Source organism: Chionomys nivalis, chromosome 6, assembly GCF_950005125.1.
Source record: "Chionomys nivalis chromosome 6, mChiNiv1.1, whole genome shotgun sequence".
Lineage (NCBI taxonomy): Eukaryota > Metazoa > Chordata > Mammalia > Rodentia > Cricetidae > Chionomys > Chionomys nivalis.
Window position 1 is genome coordinate 36738649 of NC_080091.1, and position 19063 is coordinate 36757711.

The 19063-nt window shown below is 50.8% G+C and overlaps 1 protein-coding gene across 3 annotated transcripts in view; it reads right to left on the reverse strand.

Annotated features, from left to right (window-relative positions):
- Nucleotides 1–1329: 1329 nt before the first annotated feature.
- Ascc2 (activating signal cointegrator 1 complex subunit 2) overlaps nucleotides 1330–19063 on the reverse strand; it is a 44343-nt gene continuing 26609 nt past the window's right edge. For all 3 annotated transcript variants that reach the window (XM_057771859.1, XM_057771858.1, XM_057771860.1), the window contains 11 exons: nucleotides 18756–18863; nucleotides 18484–18552; nucleotides 18209–18283; nucleotides 16778–16964; nucleotides 14853–15067; nucleotides 13743–13862; nucleotides 7405–7498; nucleotides 7198–7319; nucleotides 6705–6804; nucleotides 5557–5636; nucleotides 1330–3955 (listed from right to left, as the gene is read on the reverse strand). In XM_057771859.1, coding sequence (XP_057627842.1) covers nucleotides 3784–3955; nucleotides 5557–5636; nucleotides 6705–6804; nucleotides 7198–7319; nucleotides 7405–7498; nucleotides 13743–13862; nucleotides 14853–15067; nucleotides 16778–16964; nucleotides 18209–18283; nucleotides 18484–18552; nucleotides 18756–18863 — 1342 coding nt within the window. In that variant the 3' untranslated portion in view covers nucleotides 1330–3783. The remainder of the gene's footprint in view (nucleotides 3956–5556; nucleotides 5637–6704; nucleotides 6805–7197; nucleotides 7320–7404; nucleotides 7499–13742; nucleotides 13863–14852; nucleotides 15068–16777; nucleotides 16965–18208; nucleotides 18284–18483; nucleotides 18553–18755; nucleotides 18864–19063) is intronic.

A 19063-nucleotide genomic window follows, 5' to 3' on the forward strand; every position in this document is an offset into this window, starting at 1 on the left:
ACCACGCTTAGGCAGCCTACGCATAACTAGCTGAGCCACCTCCCCACCTCTTGGCTTTTGGCCTCAGCCCAGGGCTCCTTGACCCGCCCCCACCCTCCTTATGGATGGATGAGCAATAAAGAGGACAGGCATGAACAGGCCTGAGAATCTGGGTGAAAGAACGCTGAGCAAGGAGATGAGAATGTGAGATGGGAGGCAGGCCTGGAGCTGGAGCTTACAGGAATCGGGACTCAGCTTGGTTCTTGGGTGAACACTTTCCACATTTTTTTTTTCCAGGAGGGGCGTGAGTCACAATGACCTCCTTAGGATGGCAGAACACTTAAGAGCTATGTCACAGTGGTGGGTGGGGTCTCGCAACTGGAAAAACAGTTGGTGTCATGATGTCATTTTTGGAAAACTAGAACTCAGTGCCTCTCACTTCTGTCATTCAGGCCACAGCAAGTAAACTGACAGAAGTTCTGTGTCTGGGAGAGTCCCACAGAAGTTCACAAATCCTCAAGACTATGGGCTAGCTAGCAGCCTGGGGAAGACACAGGGGCTTAATAAGCCGAGAATGCTAAGGGTCAGGTGACACCTTACTAATTGATCGTAGAGAGTTTTCTGTGTGATGAGAAGGCAGACTCTCATGGCTGGTTCAGGACTCACCCCTCACTCACATCCTGCACACACAGAGGCTGCAGGTAAGCCGGGTGGTGGTGCACGCCTTTAATCCCAGCACTTGGGAGGCAGAGGCAGGCGGATCTCTGTAAATTCGAGACCAGCCTGATCTACAAGAGCTAGTTCCAGGACAGGCTCCAAAACCACAGAGAAACCCTGTCTCGAAAAACCAAAAAAAAAAAAAAAAAAAAAAAACACAAACACACCTACAAAACCAAAGCATTATTCAGTAGGTTGAACAGTAAACTAGACAAATCTCTTGAAGGTGGAAAACAAAGAAAAAAAGAGAGAGCCCTTCGGAAGCAACCCTGCCACCAAGCCAGCACAGACCTGGAGAGCTTTGGCGGAGGGAGCAGCACAGAAAATAAAATGAAAATTTAAAAAAAAAGAAAAAAGAAAAAAAATCCATCTCTGTGGAACAACATCCCCTGTACTCGGGAGTCCCAGCAGCCTAGCATGTCCAAGCGTCCTGTGTTCTAAGTACTTGCCGGTGTCTTCCTTGATTGCAGTGGGGCTTCAGGACACACTCTTGGGTCTGACCCTAGCTGTGTGACCTTGGGCCTCCCTGTACCCCGGTTTTCTCACCTGACCCAACACTGCAAGGTTAAGCAAGAGAATGAACTCCAGGAAGACAGAGGAGAGACTCTGGCTCAGGAAAAGTGTTTATTCCCAAAACAAGTAACCATGGCCTTGCTACCAGCACGGCCAGTCCATGCATTCCCTTGCACACTTGGTCAGGGTGCAAACGTAGTGTTAACATTCTCACAGACAATGCCTGATGCTGCTCACACATTCTGCCCTTAAGTTTGTTCTTCAGATTTAGTTTGTATTCATTTATGAACAGGGTCACATGTAGCTTGGGCTAACCTTGAACTCTGTCTCTACCCCCAAGAAATAAGTGTGTGCCACCATGTCTAACTCTGGTGGAGTCTGATTTGTTTTTCTGCACATATTACTGAATCTGAGCTCCTGGTGGGCAGTGACATGGACGTTTGTGCCAACCGTTTTCTCCTCTAGGATGCAGCTGGGGCAACTTGGCAAGGTCAGCAGCCACGACCAAGTTACTGTGGGCAGAGTCCTTGCCAGCTTCCTCCCCACAGGCTTAGGTCTCTTAGAATCCATCTCTGGTTTTGCCTTCCAGGGCACAGAAGCTCTTGCAGCCATTCACAGGCTAGGATGAAAGACACTTGATTGAGTCTTGTGCACAAGGTTTTAAGAGTTTCTCCAGAAACATCTCTGCAGGGCACAGAAAAGGCACTTAGAATACCCGACTAGGAGAGCAGTGGGACAGGGTGGGACAGCGACCGGATGGTCCACCCACCCAACACTCTAGGGCTGTTATTCTTAAACCTGGAATCCCCTTAGGGACTTCCTTTGTGTATGTAGTATTGGGGACAAACCGATACTCTTGCATGTTAACTTACTTATGTAACTTGCTCTACCACTGAGCAACAGCCTCAGTCTCCATCTCTAGGGACTTCACCAACACCCAATAGTGCCATCCATCTGGTCCAGTGCTCTCATTTAGGCTGAGAGGAAGGGTGACAGGAATGCTCCGAGCTGGTTTCAAAGTGCTGTGAAAGGCAGTTCTGGTGAACTAAGAGGTGCAAGCAACACGTTGCTTCTTGGGGGATGTTTGGCCTGGCCTGACATGCCAGGAAACAGATAGTAGTGTTCTATTCTTTCAGCCAGACTGCTCTCAGGAAACCCGGGCAGTCCTCGAGGTGGCTGTGGGGAATAACAGCAGGCAAAGCTCCAAACACCTATTTGCCTTGCAGGAGACAGCAGCTTGGTCTGAGCTCAGACAGGGAGAAATGACCCTGCAACTGAGTTGGGCCAATGGTAAGTGCTTCCAGGAGGAAACTTTTCCTGCTGCCTGTCAGGATGGCTAAGCCTGCCAGATCTCAGCTACTTCAGCAGCCCTTGGGGAGGCCACCACCCCATCCCCACACTGCATCTCAAATGCTCCCAGAGGCCAGCAAGGCACAGGGATTGTCATTGATTTTCACTTGGGCAGGCTGGCCTAACAAAACAATTCATCAAGTGTCTGTCTGCTTGTTCGTCCTAACTGCAATCAAATCAATGTCCTGGCATCCGAGGTCTGCAGCTTAGGCTCCAGGCCACGTTGGATCAGGATCAGCCCAGCAAAGAGCTCACTATAGCTCTCCTGCACATCAGTTAAAACCCAAGGGACCTGTTAACTGAGGCCCACTGCAGAGTGGGCCACACCTGGACAGGGTTCTGGAAATTAGCCAAGTCTCACTCGCTCCAACAGGGCTTGACAACATACCTTCACTCTGTTTTAGTAGCTTCCAATCTCTAGATTTGGGAGGGTTAGGGGCTAACGGTCTATTTATAACTACGAGGCCCTGTAATGGCCAAGTGTCCTCTGTCTCGTTCCAGCTGAGACACAAGGGCTCCCATCATCTACACTGATCCATAACCTGACAGCCAGGGATCAGACTGTCTCCAAGACCTGCTCTGCCACCTCTTGTCTGTGGCCTAGGAACACACTCTCAGCTCTCCAAGTCCCACTTTCCGATCTGTACTCTGAACTGGAAACAGTGCCCACCCCCTGGGGAGGAGGTGCATGAGGTAGCAACAGAATGGACCTTAGGCCTCACACAGGCGCAATATCCTTCCACAGGCACAGAGAAAGGGCCAATGTGCTCGGTCACACAGCAAGGAAGAGCAACGTTAGGAGGGGCGCTGAGGGCACGCACGGAAAGTCAACAGACAGTGAATGGCACCACTGTGCCTTCTTGTCTTTCAGGTGGTGGTGTCACTGAGGTATGACAGAGGGAAAGGCTGGAGCATGTCACGGAACATTGTTAGAAGGTCAGAAACTTTATTCACGGGCCTTTTGCTGTTTCTGAATATACAGGTCTGCTGCATCCAGGACTTCTGTGAGGTGGTATCTTGCTGCACAAGATAAAGGACACCTTGGTTTTGCATCCCCATCTTTTCCCGCTAGCACAGCTGGGAGGGAGCCTACTTGATGGCACTGGGTTCCTGCACCAAGGGATAAGGCACTTTGTGTTCGACAAGAAGGTGCTCATGGCTGGCTGGCAGGTGAGGTATGGTGGTGGCCTTGAGGGCCTCCCTCACCCAGGTATCTTTGTGTCCTCAGGATGGGATCATGCCTTTGCTTCTCTTCCTGTCAGCCATGGTTCTACGGTTGTGGTTGGCTCTGGTTGCCTTTTTGGCTTCTTTCTTCCTGCGCTCCTGGGTGGTTTCTCGGGTTTGTCCGTGGCCCCGGGGACTGCCTGCCACTGCTGCGGGATTCTCAGGCCGGCACCTGCGAGAGTGATCCCACCCATGACGAGAGACATCAGTTGGACAAGGCTCCGACAGGAAGGCTCCACAGTCCACCTTAGCGGCTACCACTGAGGTCACACACTGGCCCAGATCCAGATAGGAAAGGAAATGGAGCCCCAGCCTTGGGTCTGATTTTCTCCTAGCCCTTGAAGATGGGCCCATCACCCATCTATGAGTATTAACTGTTAGTGGGCTGGATGGTGGCCCCCTACAAATGGGACAATGCTCTATGTTTACACACCAGGTCTTGGTCCCTTGGCCCACAGCCTCTGGGTCTACTCAGAGTGCTCCCTCAGGGCTGGGAGGAAAAACATCAGAACAGTTGTGCTCTGTCAACAACCTCTGACTCTGTTGCCTTCAGCATGGCATCAGATGTCTCTTGGTGAGGTCCCCATGCCCAGAATCTAGGTTGGGACTGAACTTCCACCCATGACCTATGCTTCTACTCTTGGCGCAGGAGACTTTGGCCAGTTTCTTAACTAGGATAAAGGAACCCAGCCGGGCGGTGGTGGCGCACGCCTTTAATCCCAGCACTCGGGAGGCAGAGGCAGGCGGATCTCTGGGAGTTGGAGACCAGCCTGGTCTACAAGAGCTAGGCTCCAAAGCTACAGAAAAACCCTGTCTCTGGGGGTGGGGGGGAAAGGTAAAAGTACAATAAATGTAGATAAATGTAGATGGGATAATTTAAGTTAAGAAAAGATATCTAGGGCTGGAGAGATGGCTCAGCGGTTAAGAGCACTGACTTCTTCCAGAGGCCCTAAGTTCAAGTCCCAGCAACCACAGGGTGACTTACAACCATCTATAATGAGATCTGGTGCCCTCTTCTGGGGTGTAGGCATACATGCAGGCAGAACACTGTATACGTAATAAATAAATCTTTAAAAAAAAAAAGAAAAGCTGACTAGAAACAAGCCGAACTAAGACTGGCATTCATAAGGAAGAATAAGTCTCCATGTGATTATTTGGAAGCTGGGTGGAGGGCCCCCAAAGAGTAAAGAGTTAAAACAACAGAAACCAACCATACCCTCTTGCCTTTGCCACCTGAGCACTGGACTCACCGGCTCACATTGTGATGCGTGGCTTTCATGTGTAACAGCGTTTGCTATGCTGCTCACATTGGTTTTGAAATCCTGCTTTCAAATGATTCTCCTGCTTCAGCCTTCCAAGAGCTATGACTTTAGGCACATACTTTGATTGGCTCTGATGTTTTGGGGAGACTTAAAGCTGTATGACCTTTACTAAGTTATTTAATGTCTCTGGGTCAAACTGGACAATGATACTGATATTAATAGTTACTTCCTAGAGCTGGACAGGAGCTAAATAACTACCCCAAAAGTCCCAGGGGCCGGGCAGTGGTGGCACATACCTTTATTTCCAGAACTTGGGAGGCAGAGGAAGGCAGATCAATGAGTTCAAGGTCAGCCTGGTCTACAGAGGCAGCCTAGTCTACAGAGTGAGCTGCAGGACAGCCAGGACTATGACGAGAAACCCTATCTTAAAAAGCACCCAGGGTTTCCTGCATGGCCAGCTGGATTCCCCTGATGGGTCTCCCCCGGGTGGATTAGCCCCTCCAATGCTCACCCCTTCCTGGCAAGGAAGGCCAGGCGCCTGGCTTCAGCCTTTTCCCTCAGCACTGCAGGATCCTGGATGAAATGGTCCAGCTGTGGAAGGAAGAGAAAATCTGCAATCATTTCCCTAGGCTGTGTGAATCCCTGCTGGGAGGAATCCTGAGGCATCCACAGCAGGCCAGGCGGGGCAGGCAATCTTAGTACTGAGCTGGTCGCCAGCTGAAACCTCGTTTAGGGAGGGAGGGAGGGAGCTGAAGGACGTGGGGCAGGCTGCTGGGGAGAAAGGACCACAGCAGGCACATCAATGAATTCGTGTGTGGGTATGGCTGAGATGGTCACCAGGAAAGAACACAAAAGACCATGAAAGTTGACTAAGGCCCCTGGGAGCAGGCTTGCCCTGAGACTTGGAGGTCAGGTCTCATTCTGGTGCCACAGCAGAGGGCTCAGTGAGAACTCCTCTTGAGGACCACTTTCTATGCTCAGAGTGCATGGTGGACCTGTGCAGGGCAAAGCTAGGACCTCGGCAAACAGGCAGGCTTTGACACATGGCATAATAATAATAATATCCAAAGGAGAAGAACTAGTGGCATGGGAAGATGGTTCACTTGGTATGGAGCCTGTGGCTGAGAGCCCTGTGGCAGGCCATGCACTTCCTATCACAGCACCTAATGCCTCCGCACAGCTCTAGGAACATCTGACTCTCATCCTTTGGGGGCTGCTTGGGACTGTAGAGTGCCTGGCTACTCCCTTCACATGGAGCAAAATCACTTTTCATCTGTTTTCTAGCTTGAATTTCAAGTTAAGATTTCAGCTGAAGAAAAAGTTTAGCTGCTAAAAGTGAGTTTTCAGACAAGAGGTATAGCTTACTTCCAGAGCCTCAGGGTTCTAAGTCGTGTCTGATTTTTAAAAAAGCCAGCCTGGGCACAGCAGCCTACAGCTACCCTTCCTTCTTCCAGACCATAATACCTGATGACTCAGCTATTGACAGACACCACCACCCCGCCCTGCCCCCAACCTCTGTCCTGTCCCCTGAGAGCCCTCTGGGCAGTGGAGCAGAGATCAAAGTCCGCAGCTCTCCAAACAGAGCGGGAGACAGGCGCAGAGCCCTAATTTGCCCTTCAGGGCTGCATTTCTTTCATCTGCCACCTGCCCAGGACGGACCTTGGGGGCCTCCTCTTCAACCTCCTCCACTTCATCATAGTCTTCCTCTGGTCCTTCTCCAGGCATTTTGGTTCTCAGCACCTGAGGGATGGTGAAGGGCCTGAGGGTTGGGAAAGAAAGTGAGATCAAATAATTGGAGAGTGGCCTCCTGCCTGGGGAGAAGGCTGGGGAGGGGCACTGCTCAGGAGGCAAGGGAACCTTCCCACAGGGGTTTTCAAGCAGGCTTCGCTTTTGTCCCCAGATTCTTTAAAGGGGGTAACCGCTGAGCTGAGGCCCTAGGGATCTCCGATCTTTCTGTTCACCAGGAAGCTCTGCTTTGATCTGCACAGGTAAATCCCTACAAGATTCTGCTGGGGAAAATGTTCCACACTTAGGAAAAAACATGACTTGCTAAGACCAGGGGTGGGGAGGGGGGAGGTGAAGGAGCAGAGGGTAGGAGTGGGGCCGGGAAATCTGGCTGGCTGGCCAGGTGCCTGCTAGCCTTGCGACTCACCTGCGGCTGATGAGCTCATCATCAGAGTCTGCATCGTTGGCGCCCACCTGGTTGCCATCGTATGTGTCATCATACTCATCCTCGTAGTCATCAACCTGGTATTCTCCTGGCTGCACTGGGACCTGCAACAGCGGACTCATGGGTCAGAGAAGCTAGGGGACTGCTGGATTTCCCACACCCTGCAGAGGCCCAGGCTGGGCAGCCTACCTCCTCCATTACCACACTGTACTGCTGGTAGCGAAGCCTCTGAGCCGCCACAGCCCGTTTGTCGTTCACCAGGCTCCTCACGTTCTCCTCCTTCCTGGAGCCAGGGACAGCAGGGAGAGAGGGAGGACACCATCAGGTCTGGAAGAGTGTGGAGGGCAAAAGGTCTAGAGAGATGCTGGGTTCCCTTCTGTAGACCTCAGACCCTGCTGTGGCCACATGCAGTCTTTGTCCTAAGCCCAGGAAAGCCCTAAGCACTCTTGGGTGAGGCAAGAGGGGTCTGGCTTCTCCATCTCACCCTCCACTACAGCAGCTCCCGTCCCTGTTATGCAGGGCCAGCTTCCATGCAAGAGTACCGTGGGAGGAGGAAAGTCTGGTAGTTCCAATGCCATCAGTTATGTCGAAAACGAGGACAGATGGGCGCAGTGGAGGGGGAAGGGACACACCTGGCTCACACTGAACTGCACATCACAGTGTCAGCAGGGCCTCAGGTCTCTTGACCATGGCTTTGCAAACTTGTAGAGAATCCTGGATTGTCAATCACATACACAGGCTCATGGAATGTGTTTCTCTGGCTCTGCAGGGGCAAATCAATTAGAGATGGCAGGCAAGAAATCTAGCTTAATGATGAGATTCCATCTCTGGAATGTATCAAGAGGAAGGGGTCTGAGAAAAAAAAAAGGGAGACACAGAGCCGTGCAGATTCTGTGCAGATCGTCTAACAGCTGGCTCTGGGTGGGTGGCAGGCGTCTGGGTCTGTAGGCTTGTCTAGGACCATGTACAGGTTGGGACTGCAGTCTCAGTACGGCTGGCAAGGCTTTGCTGTGCTGTGACAATCTCCCTACCTGTCAGAGCCATTCTTTTTTTTCGAGACAGGGTTTCTCTGTGGCTTTGGAGCCTGTCCTGGAACTAGCTCTTGTAGACCAGGCTGGCCTCGAACTCACAGAGATCCGCCTGCCTCTGCCTCCCGAGTGCTGGGATTAAAGGCGTGCGCCACCACCGCCCGGCCTGTCAGAGCCATTCTAACCCTGAGCAGGGAGGAGACTGAGAAACGGATCAGATATGCACCTGTACTCACAGTGGAGTGAGGGGTGAATGGCACAAAATATGCCAAATGCAGCAGGCTGCCGCTGACAGACGGAAGTGAGGGCGGCACCAGCACAGGTCTGGAGGAAGGGGTGAGGAAACCCATGACAGTGGGACAGAAGGGATGCTGTATTCGGTTTAGATCTGAGTGAACTCTTAGGTCAACAGAAATCTTAGCTGGCTGTGGTGACTCATGCCTATAGTCCTAGTATTTGAGAGGCTGCGGTAGGAGAACTGCCAAGAGTTAAAGGCCAGGTTGGACTACAGAGACCCCTATCTCAAACAAAACAAAACAAACAAAGACCACAAAGCTGTGCACGGTGGCAAAAGTGTGTGATTCCAGCACTAGCGAGGAAGGAGCAGGAGGATCAGGAGTTCAAGGTCAGTCTCAGCAACAAAGTGAGCTGGAGGCCAGCTAAGGCTACACTAGCCCTTGTTTTAAATAAAACAACTGAACAACAACAACAACAACAAAACCCCAAAAGACCAATCCAGGAATCCTTCCCAGCCACTGGGATTGGGGCTGTGGAGCTGTGATGATGGCCTTGGCGCTGCAGAGACTCTTTCTTTGCCAGGTTGGTAAAGAGGTAGAAAAGAGAAAGGGCTTTAAGCCTTTCCCATGGCTGGTACCACTAGTAAGAACACATTCTGGCACTCAGCCACGCTTTTTGAGATGCCAGGTACTATCTATGTTGGGCCAGGGGCCCAAGAAGAAGAAGAGGTGTCATCCTCGTCTGGCAGCTCCCTGAGGCTCCTGGTTTCTGTCATCCCAGGTTCTGGGTGAAGGTGGATGGTGTCTAGTTATATGGCTTTTTGCAGGGCCAGATGGAGAAGACACCTTTTATGGATCCCACCTGGGCCTTGGGAGATGACAGGCAGCAGAGCCAGGGGCCTGGCTGCCTGTCTAGAGCATTGCACTTTGCTTTCTTGTCTGGATTTGGAGCCAAGAAGAAAGAAGATCCCACACAAGCACCTGGGAAAGACCCATTCATAAGCCAGGACTTCACCCTCCTCTAGATACAGGCAACAAGAACTTCACAGACTGTCTTTGGAATCCTGGCCTCCTACAAAGTGGCAGCAAGGCTGGGAACATGTCTGCTCTCCTGAAGCTGGTCACTTTTTCTCTTATCATCTACTCAACCCTGTTCTATAAAAACCTGATTCAAACAGGTCCTTAGTGGCCTGTAGAGACAACAAACATTCCAGGTAGGGCACAGAAAGGCAGAGAAACCTGCCCAGAGCTATACAGCTTCTAAAGGAAGGTTCAGGTCCTGACTTGGGTTTGCTCTACACTTTCTAAGCTGTGTGGTCACAAGTCTCTAGCCTCATTAAATCAGTCCAGTGTGGTGTGGGGTGCTTGCCTCTAAAGCTAGCACTAGCAGGACTGGAAAGATGGTTTAGGGGTTAAGAGTACTGGCTGCACTTGTCAAGAACCCAGGCTCAATTTCTGCCACTCACATGTGTACTCACAACCATCTGTAACTTAAAAAATAGGAGGGGGGGGGGGATAAACCCAGCTTTAAGGTGGCAGAGACAAGAGGATTTCTATGAGTTTCAGGTCAGCCTGGTTTACACAGTGAGTTAGTTCCAGGCCAGCCAGGGTAACATAGTGAGCCCCTATCTCAAAATCAAAGCAAACAAAAACCTCCTTGGTTCCTGCTTGCGGTATTCACTTCTCAGGGGTGAGCCGGGAATGAAATGAGAGGATGTGTAAAGCTGAGCATAGGGTGCACGGCTCGACCCCAAATGCTTAGGACACGGGAGCAGGATGACAATGAGCTCAGGTCATCTTTGGCTGCTTAGTGAGTCTGAGGCTAGACTCCATCTCAAACAGAAGACAACAACAAAATAAAACAAACAACAACAAAACTAAAGGAAAAGAAGCTATAAAAGATACAGACATGGACCAGCATTTGCTGAACTCAACAAAATGAATTCAGTTTCTTCTGTCTGTCAGTCTTACATGCTAATGTACGCTATGATTCTCCAAGAAGCAGACAAAACACACAGACATATCTGGCCACAGAACCTTTGTTGAGGGGAACTCTTGTTATCTTCCAGGGTTCTACAAGGCAGTCCAAAGGAGTTAGAAGGGCACATGTTGTGTACACAGGTGCTTGGTGATCAACCAAAGCTACCCTCTAGTCTACTCTAGTAGCCTGCCTGCCCGCTCTCCCTCCCTCCCTCCCTCCCTCCCTCCCTCCCTCCCTCCCTCCCTCTCTTCATTGCTTATTTTGAAACAGGATCTCCTGATATAGCCCAGGTTGGCCTCAAGCTCTAAAACCTCCCATGTGCTGGGACTGTGTGAGCCAGGCCCAGCTCAGACTCAAGTTCAGATTGTTCCACTTCTGTGCTCCACATTAGAGCCCCAAAGTCTGGCCCAGTTCTGTTCATGACACATGAGAAAAATATGGAAGCTTCTGGGCCTGCTTTGTTCTTCTGGAAGCTTCTGGGCCTGCTTTGTTCTTCTCTAAAAAAAAGATGGGGTTGGGTAGTGGCACAATGGTAGTGTGCAAGGCCCTGGGTTCGGACCCTAGCATCACCAAAAAACGAAACAAACAAAATTAAACAAAGATAAAAGAGAGGCAAGAATATCTTGTCTGGACTCCCTTGGGCATTATGGTTTCTAGTAGCCAAAAATCAAATAGCTGAAGCCCTTTACAGACCTCTAGGGACCCCCTAAGCCAGGGTCCCAGAAGATATCATGTGCTGGATTCCAAATAAAAACCAACCACAAGGTAACTAAGCCCCATCTCTGCCCTCTGTAACTCTGTGTGTAAGAGAACAGACCAGACTCTACTTGTTACCAAAGCTGCCAAGCATGTTCATCAGATTCAATGCATATGTGCACAGGTGTGATTTGCTTTGTGCTACTTAATTCTCCACCTGCTACCCGAAGGCAGGGCCCTCGCCCTTCCACCTTGCCCTGACTAGGCAGGTGCCCCTGCTGAACTCCTGGTGCACCTGATTATTTGATGATCTGTCTTTCCCACGGTATCTGCCCTTTGTGGGCAAAGCCAAGGCACTCTGCTCACCTTGTTTTCCTGGTGCCTCGCATAGGATCTCACGCTAGTAAAGCACTTAATAAATATTTGCTGAGTGGATAAATACTGAACCATGAATGAAGGCTTTACCTCTTTACAATCCTTGCCCCTGGGCTGCCCAAAGTGGGATTGGTAAACACTGGTCATTCTGCTCTCTGCTGGCAGCCAGAGTGCCAAAGAATTAGGACACCTGGCTGCTTCAGCCCTTCTGATGACCCTGACAGCTGAAAGCAGCCCACTGGCAAATGCTCATAGGTGACCTCCAATTGGGTGGGGATGTGGAGTGACCTAGCTGAACCTACAGATGAACGCCAAGGGGAACCCTGTGTCCAGAGATGCTAAGCTCTGTAGGGGGTCCTCCCAGTCAGGCTCCCACACCTTCTGCTGGCCTGGGGGACCCTGTGTGGCTCTTCCCTCCAGCAGTCACCAACAGGAACAACAGCTCTGTCTGGGATCAGGGATCTCACAATTGGACTGATGAAGCAGTGCGCCAGGATTTCTGGTGCAATCAGCCAGATGGCTTCAGAGTTGCCCTGTGCCTGCTGAGTCCTCAGTCAGCAAGCTTCTGGCAGCACACAACCCCAGGTGGGGGGCAGCCCTGGACTCGAACTGAAGAAGCAACTGTGTTATTGCACGGGGCTCTTACCAGAACACAGCTCCAAGACTAACAGTCTCCTTCCTTTCTAGACCCTCTTGTCCCCACTATTATGATGGGGACAGCACAGGCTGCACTTGAACAGAGCCCCTGGATTTCCAGGTTTTATGACTCAATGTGACTACAGAACTTTGAAGCAGATTAACCCCCCCATTCTTTACCTGGCTGTCATTGTTATGCCACCACCACTGACTTCAGTTTCTTCCCAGAGCCCAATATTTAATTTTTATTTATTTGTGACACAGGGTCTCACTTAGATTAGATTGGAACTCACTATTGAAAAAAAAAATCCTCTCAGGTTCCTGAGTGCGGGAATTAGAGGCTTGAGCTACCATGCCCAGCTTAGGTGACTTCTATAAAACATAAATGCTCATGAGTTCATGGGACCTTTATTACACTCACACTGGTCTTGGAGCCACCGTTGCTTTTGCTCACTCAGTTTGGGAAGTTTCCTCCCTGCTCTGCTGAGCCACCCCTAAACATCCTTCGGTTCTCTGTCACTTTCTTAGGGACCAGGAGGCTGCCCACTATCGTGCTTGTCTGATGAGCTGAGGAATGCACATTTCACACGGTGTAGGCAGTGTCTGCTTTACTTCCCACTACAGCTCTGGTACTAAATTAACCCAAGGCAATAAGCACCAGGCAAGCATTTATTGAATGAATGAATAGGCCATGGATGGATTACAACGCTGAAAAAGTAGGAAGAAGATAAACTAAAAATGAAAGAAAGCCTTAAAACAGAATTCTTTCATCTTTGGAAAAAACTTACTCACGTGACTTAATTTTGTTTTATCACAGCCTAGAGAAAAATCAGGTCAAAAACTGGCTTCTAGGAAGCACTGTCTAGCTCTACACCCACAGAGTCAACATACACACATCAAAAGACATACTAGAAGGGACAAGGGGACAGACGTGGTTCTCTGGCCTTCTACCACTTACAAGGAGGTGTCTGTCACTAGCAGCCACCCCCACAAAGCTGGACCTACAGCACACTGTTAAAGAACCTGCTCTTGTAGGATGACAGTGTAGAAGGCCAGGACTCAGAGGGACCCCTGAGGGGATGGAGAGATGGCTCAGCAGTTAAGAACACTGGTTGCTCTTAAGAGGACCCAGGTTTGGTTCCCAGCATCCACATGGCAGCTCACAATTGTCTGTAATTCCAGTTCCACAGGGTGCCTCTATGGATACCTTCCATGGCCACCAGGCATGCACACGGTGCACACACATACATAGAGACAAAGTATTCATACACATAAAATAAAAATAAATTAAAAAGTGGAGGGGTGGAACTCTCTGAGGGGAAAATCCATGGCTGGTTCTATCAAGAAGGGCCTTTGCTGGTGGTGGCACACGCCTTTAATCCCAGCACTCAGGAGGCAGAGGCAGGTGGATCTGTGAGTTCGAGGCCAGCCTGGTCTACAGAGTGAGTTCCAGGACTGTTTCATGGAGAAATCCTGTCTCGAAAACAAACAAAACAACAACAAAAAAACAAAGGGCTTTTCTTTCTCGCCACCCTCCAGAACCGGAACACAGACCCCATGTCCTGCCACACTCACCTCCTGCCCTTGTGCACCCGGCTCAGGTCCACTGAGTCCCTGCTGAACACATCAAACTCGTCGTTCTGGAAGACGTTGTGACGAGACGTCAGCAGGGGTGTGGGGTCCGGCTTCACCTGTCTGGGGGCCACAGCACAGAGATCAACTGAAAGGGCCTTGCTGGCTGACACTGACTGTCCTAAGCCACACTGTGTTCTTCCCATCATACTGTTCACTCCACCCCAAAATTCTAGCCTAGGACATAAGTTCTTTAACGGGGGGCCTTTAATTAGGCTTTACTTAACCTGGCTCCTGTCAAGGGCCCAAAGCCACACCTCACCCTCATTTCCTGTGTGCCATGCATACCAGTTTTCTATTTCCTCAAAGCTCTATCCTTCATTTAAATGTCCACAATGGCCCTATAATCCAGGGAGTTATATGTCACTCAACTTCTGTTTTGGGCTGGGGCGGGGGATGGAGGGCAGCTGCATTTGCTCTGGATGCCAGGAATGCACTGCACACAGCTAAGCCCATGCTCTACCGCTGAGCTCTACTCTCAGCTCCCAGTCTACCTCCTGTGTCTCAGCACTGCCGTCTATAACATGGAACACAAACAGGCTGAGGGATGTGGCCAAAGGCACAAGGCTAACTTCATTCATTCATTTGGCAAACATCATTTGTTCACAGAATAAGCATCCACTTGTACCCTTGTTCTTGCTGTCCCCTGAAGCTTTTGGGATAGCAGTGCACCAAAACCATGAGCTTCAGTGCAGAGAAAGGGAGTAGTTTTGGCTATCATAACTCGGAAACTGGGAATATGCTAACAGTGAGGCAGATCTGGAGCTGGAGTGTGTGTGTGTGTGTGTGTGTGAGAGAGAGAGAGAGAGAGAGAGAACCCTTTGCCACACTGCTAGTCTCCAGTAGTCTTCCTATAAGGTCCTGCAGGGACAGCCAGCTGTGCTGAGAACCTTACAGGCCCCAAGCTTGCTTTCTTTAGAAAGGGCACTAGTTCAAACTGCAGGAAACACTGCTGTGAAAAAGGAGCAAATGTATCCTCCAGTCTAGGGGAGGAGCGAGAGGCAGGGAAAGGGGACCCTGCCTTGAGGACCTCTCTCCATCTACCTCACTCACCTTTTCAGGCTGCGGTCCAGCTGGCTGAGTTCCGGGGCCAGCCGGTCCTCCAGGATGTTGTTGATCACCTGCTCTGAATCATAGCTGTAGTGCTCCAGGCAGGCCAGGATGAAGCCCTCCCCGAGGTCTGGCAGCAGGTCTTTCACTTGGGAGATGAGGGAGTCTAGCTGCACACCACACACGGTCGGGCCCAGGGCAGCTGCTGCACCCTTGCACTGCAATGGAAGCCAGAGTGATGGAGCAAAGACTAAGCAGCCCCCACGAAAGGGTAAGAGTCTCCAAACAACACTGCATTCGTCAGCAGGGGCCCTGGCCTTGCCCCTCCTAGTTGTAGGGCTTTTGCCAAGTGACTTAAATTTGAGCCTATATTTTCTTCCTTTGTGAAAAGAGGGGCTCTATGACTTCCTAGGTGAGTTACCCTCGGCCTATGTGATTTGGGGCACTGTACATCCTCTCTCTGAATGGAAATGGACACTATCATTGGTCTCATGGGGCTATTTCAGATGGTTCAATGAAGAGATGCGCATTACCCATAGAGCAGAGTACTGGTGTGCAGAAGGTCTCCACAGACAGTCATGTGTTAGTGATCTAGATCCTGCCCAACTCTACCAAGGTGACTGCCTTTGAAGGACAACAGCAACTACCAGTGAGACTATGTGGAGATGTCCCCTTACGTCACATTGTTTTCAGTAAGGAGACGTCATTTCATATACTGTCCAATGTGGCCTCACTTTTCAAAAAATTTTTATTTTATTTATATTTCTGTATGAGTGCTCTGCGTGCCAGAAGAGGACATCAGATCCTATTACAGGTGGTTGTGAGCCACCATGTGGGTGTTGGGAATTGAACTCTGGTCCTCTGGAAGAACAGCTCAGTGCTCTTAACTGCTGAGCCATCTCTGCAGCCCCCGTGGCTTCATTTTATAATGCTTTCTAAAAAGATGATCAAATACAAACAATAAAGGGCTAGAGATACAGCTTAGTGGAGGAATGCTTGCGCAGCACCAGCACTAGAGCATCATGGTGATGATAAAGACCTCCATGGCTCAGAGAAGCCGCCAAACAGGGAAGAATGAATCAGGGGGTTTAACAGGAAGAACAGTAGCATTTGCTAATTGGGCACCAAGGATCAACCAGAATCAAGAGAGTTCCATATAGCAGCCCTAGGAACCCCAACAACATCATGGAAGCAGGCACCACACCTATCTCTATACACAGAGGAGCAACTACACTGAACACAAGAGATCTGCCACACACCGTTGGCAGACAGTAGGTCAGGTTACCACTGAGCAGCCTGACCTGAGAGGAGGCACTGGGTCCAGGACTTCCCAGCTTGTTCAGTGGAACCCTGTGATCCCCGGGAGGTGGGTCTGGAACCACGCTCAGCTGCCAGCAAAGGAACTCCACCTTACCCAGCGTGGGGAGGGGCTGGAGAAGGAGTCCACAAGGAAAAGCTTCACCTCATTTTATAGAGGGAAACAGGGCTGGGCATGGTAGTTCACGCCTGTAATCCCAGCAGTTGGAGGTAAAGACAGGAGGATTGCTGTGAGTTCAAGGCTAGCCTGGACCATTGAGCATTTTATTACCTTGTTTCAAAATGAGACAGAGAGAGAGAGGGGAGAGGGGAGAGGGGAGAGGGGAGAGGGGAGAGGAGAGGAGAGGAGAGGAGAGGAGAGGAGAGGAGAGGAGAGGAGAGGAGAGGAGAGGAGAGGAGAGAGGAGAGGCACCAAGCTTAAGAGTTTAAGGGCTGTGTTCTCTTCTATCCCCATGGTACTACAGCAGCCCCAGTGCTGGAGGCTACCAATTCCAATGGACTCTTTTCCCTGAAACAGAAACAAGGGCACTTGGCCACTTGCCTATCTCTCAAAAGGTGGCCAGGAAGGCTAGGGAACCAGGGATCAGGGGCAGGAACTCCCAGATACACACCTCCTCATCCTCCTCTGAGTTCTCCAGCTGTGATGGCCTTTCACTGACTGGCTTCACTGCTGTCGTGACTCCATTATTAGGATCCTTGGCCTGCGATGGCTCTTTAGTGTCCTTGATTTTCTGTCTGTCCACCCCTTCCCATGCACTTTCTACAGCCTGTAGGATGTAGGCAGTCCGGGTCTCATCCCTATGAGGCAGTGTTAAGGGCTCTCTTGCTCAGGAACCACCTCCCCAGCTCTGGGTAGTATGACTTTGCAGTCCCTGTCCAGCATCTGACCATGAGGCTTTGCCAGGGCCTGCCGGCCTGCCTGGTGGGTGCCATGTGGAACAGCGTGCTAGAGAGAATACTGCTGCACAGGCCTCGAACCCTCGCACCGCTGCTCGGCAGAGCAGCTCAGGGCAGACAGGGCTGGGGATTACCACCAGTGTCCAGACTTTCAGATCATCCCACAGCTACTTTTGCTCGGATATTCGGGAGGGCCAACAGTACTTTCACTGGACTTCCTGTCCACCAAGCTGAGGGTATTCTGAAAAGGGCAAAGGCCAACTGGGGGTCTCTGAGTCAGGACTGAACTCAGCAACAAAATGGCCTAAAGGGCAGCTCTTTCCTAGTCCTTCTTTCTCTCTGCCACTCTGGGCACTGGGCTAGAAATCGGAGTTGCCCCCACACCCTCACTCTACCAAATCCTCATGACCCATGCAGGGAGGCCTGTAACAGCGATCCCAGTCTCTGGTGGTCCCAGGCCAGCATTCTCTCCCAGAGCCAAGTAGAGCCTTTCCAGAGTAGTAACAGCCCATGTCATTCTGCTTCCCAACTCCCCACTCCCCAGCATCTGACGCACATAGCTCAAACTTCTTCAAGGGTATCACACAGGGTCCTGAATGTTGGTCAATCCCAGCTCACTTGCCACATCCCCACCAGACACTCCTGCCCACTGCCTTACAGACCGCCACACATGACATTTGAGGGCTCCTCAAAGACCCAGTTCTTTTTGTCCTCCAAACCCCTGGAAACATGACTGCCCTTAACCTAAGCCTGGACCAGGGGATCTTCTATTTGTTCTATTTCTGGCTTGGGTATTTTCCTCTGGTGCCCACCCTGAGCTCTGCTATGTGAGGTGTAGTCCTCCTTCTCCTCGGGTGATACTTCCTAGCAGCAACTTTACTTGTCCTCATCTCCTACAATGGGTTTCAAGGTTTCTAGAGTACAATTTGAACACACAGACCAGAGCCTCAGAACACATCTAGAGAGAGCAGGCTCTCCCTTGCCCCAAGCATCAGAGCGGTTGTCACTTCTAGAAAAAGAGGAACTAGGGCCTTCGTTAGACTTCGTGATTTGAGTATTCTAGCGGTTGCCTTCTGCCCCTCCGGGTCCCAGAATGCCATGTCTGACCTAGTCAGGCCTTGGCCCAGTGAGCTGTAGGAGGATACAAGGCTGAGGAAGCCTGCTGTAGTAGGCTGATGTCTTCAGCTACAGGGAAGAATGAGTCATAGTCTCGGAGGAATCTGCGGGGCAGAGCACAGGAAGGTGGGTCAAGGTTGAAGCCATAGGAACGTGTACTTCAGAAGGTCACCTCATGTCTGCTACCAACCACAGGCTCCAGAATCTCTGCTCCATGTAAGTATGTAAGCTGTGCAAGCTTCATGGGACTGGAGAGAGAGACACGGGCCTGTCTCATAGCTGGTATCTGCTCAGCCCCACTCACCGCTTTTCCTGCAGCACGGAGCTGAAGATCTGGAGGAATTCTTCAATGAAGCCTTGAATGTTGTCATTGCTAGGACAGGACACGAGGGAAGATGAGCTCATGCAATGCACGACGATCTGAGACCCCTTGGATGCTCACCCTACCCCTCTGCTGTCTCTGGCCAGTTGGAGAAAGGCATTTTTCTGGGTTTCCCATTATGTTTGGCAGAGAGGAAGGAAGAGGGGAGAGTGATGAGAAACACATGCCATGTGTAGAGTTTCCTTGGAGCTCACCTGCTCTCTAGAATGGGAAGGAGGCAGATCTGGTTCAGGATGATGTGAAACACCTCCATTAGCTTTTTCTTGGAGTGGGAGAGCCTCTGCCACATGTCACCTAGCAGCCTTTGCCGGTCAGAGAAGAGAAGTAGACTTAGAAGATGAAAGAAACCATGGCAACTTCCCTACAACTGAGGGAATCCTAAAGGCCACTGATGGGAGCAGCTGAGAAAGGCTATAAATACTGGGTAGCCAGCTGGCTCCAGACCACTTCTCGGTTAAACAGAGGGTAGGAGCAGCAAGGTCAGTTACCAAGAACTTGAAAC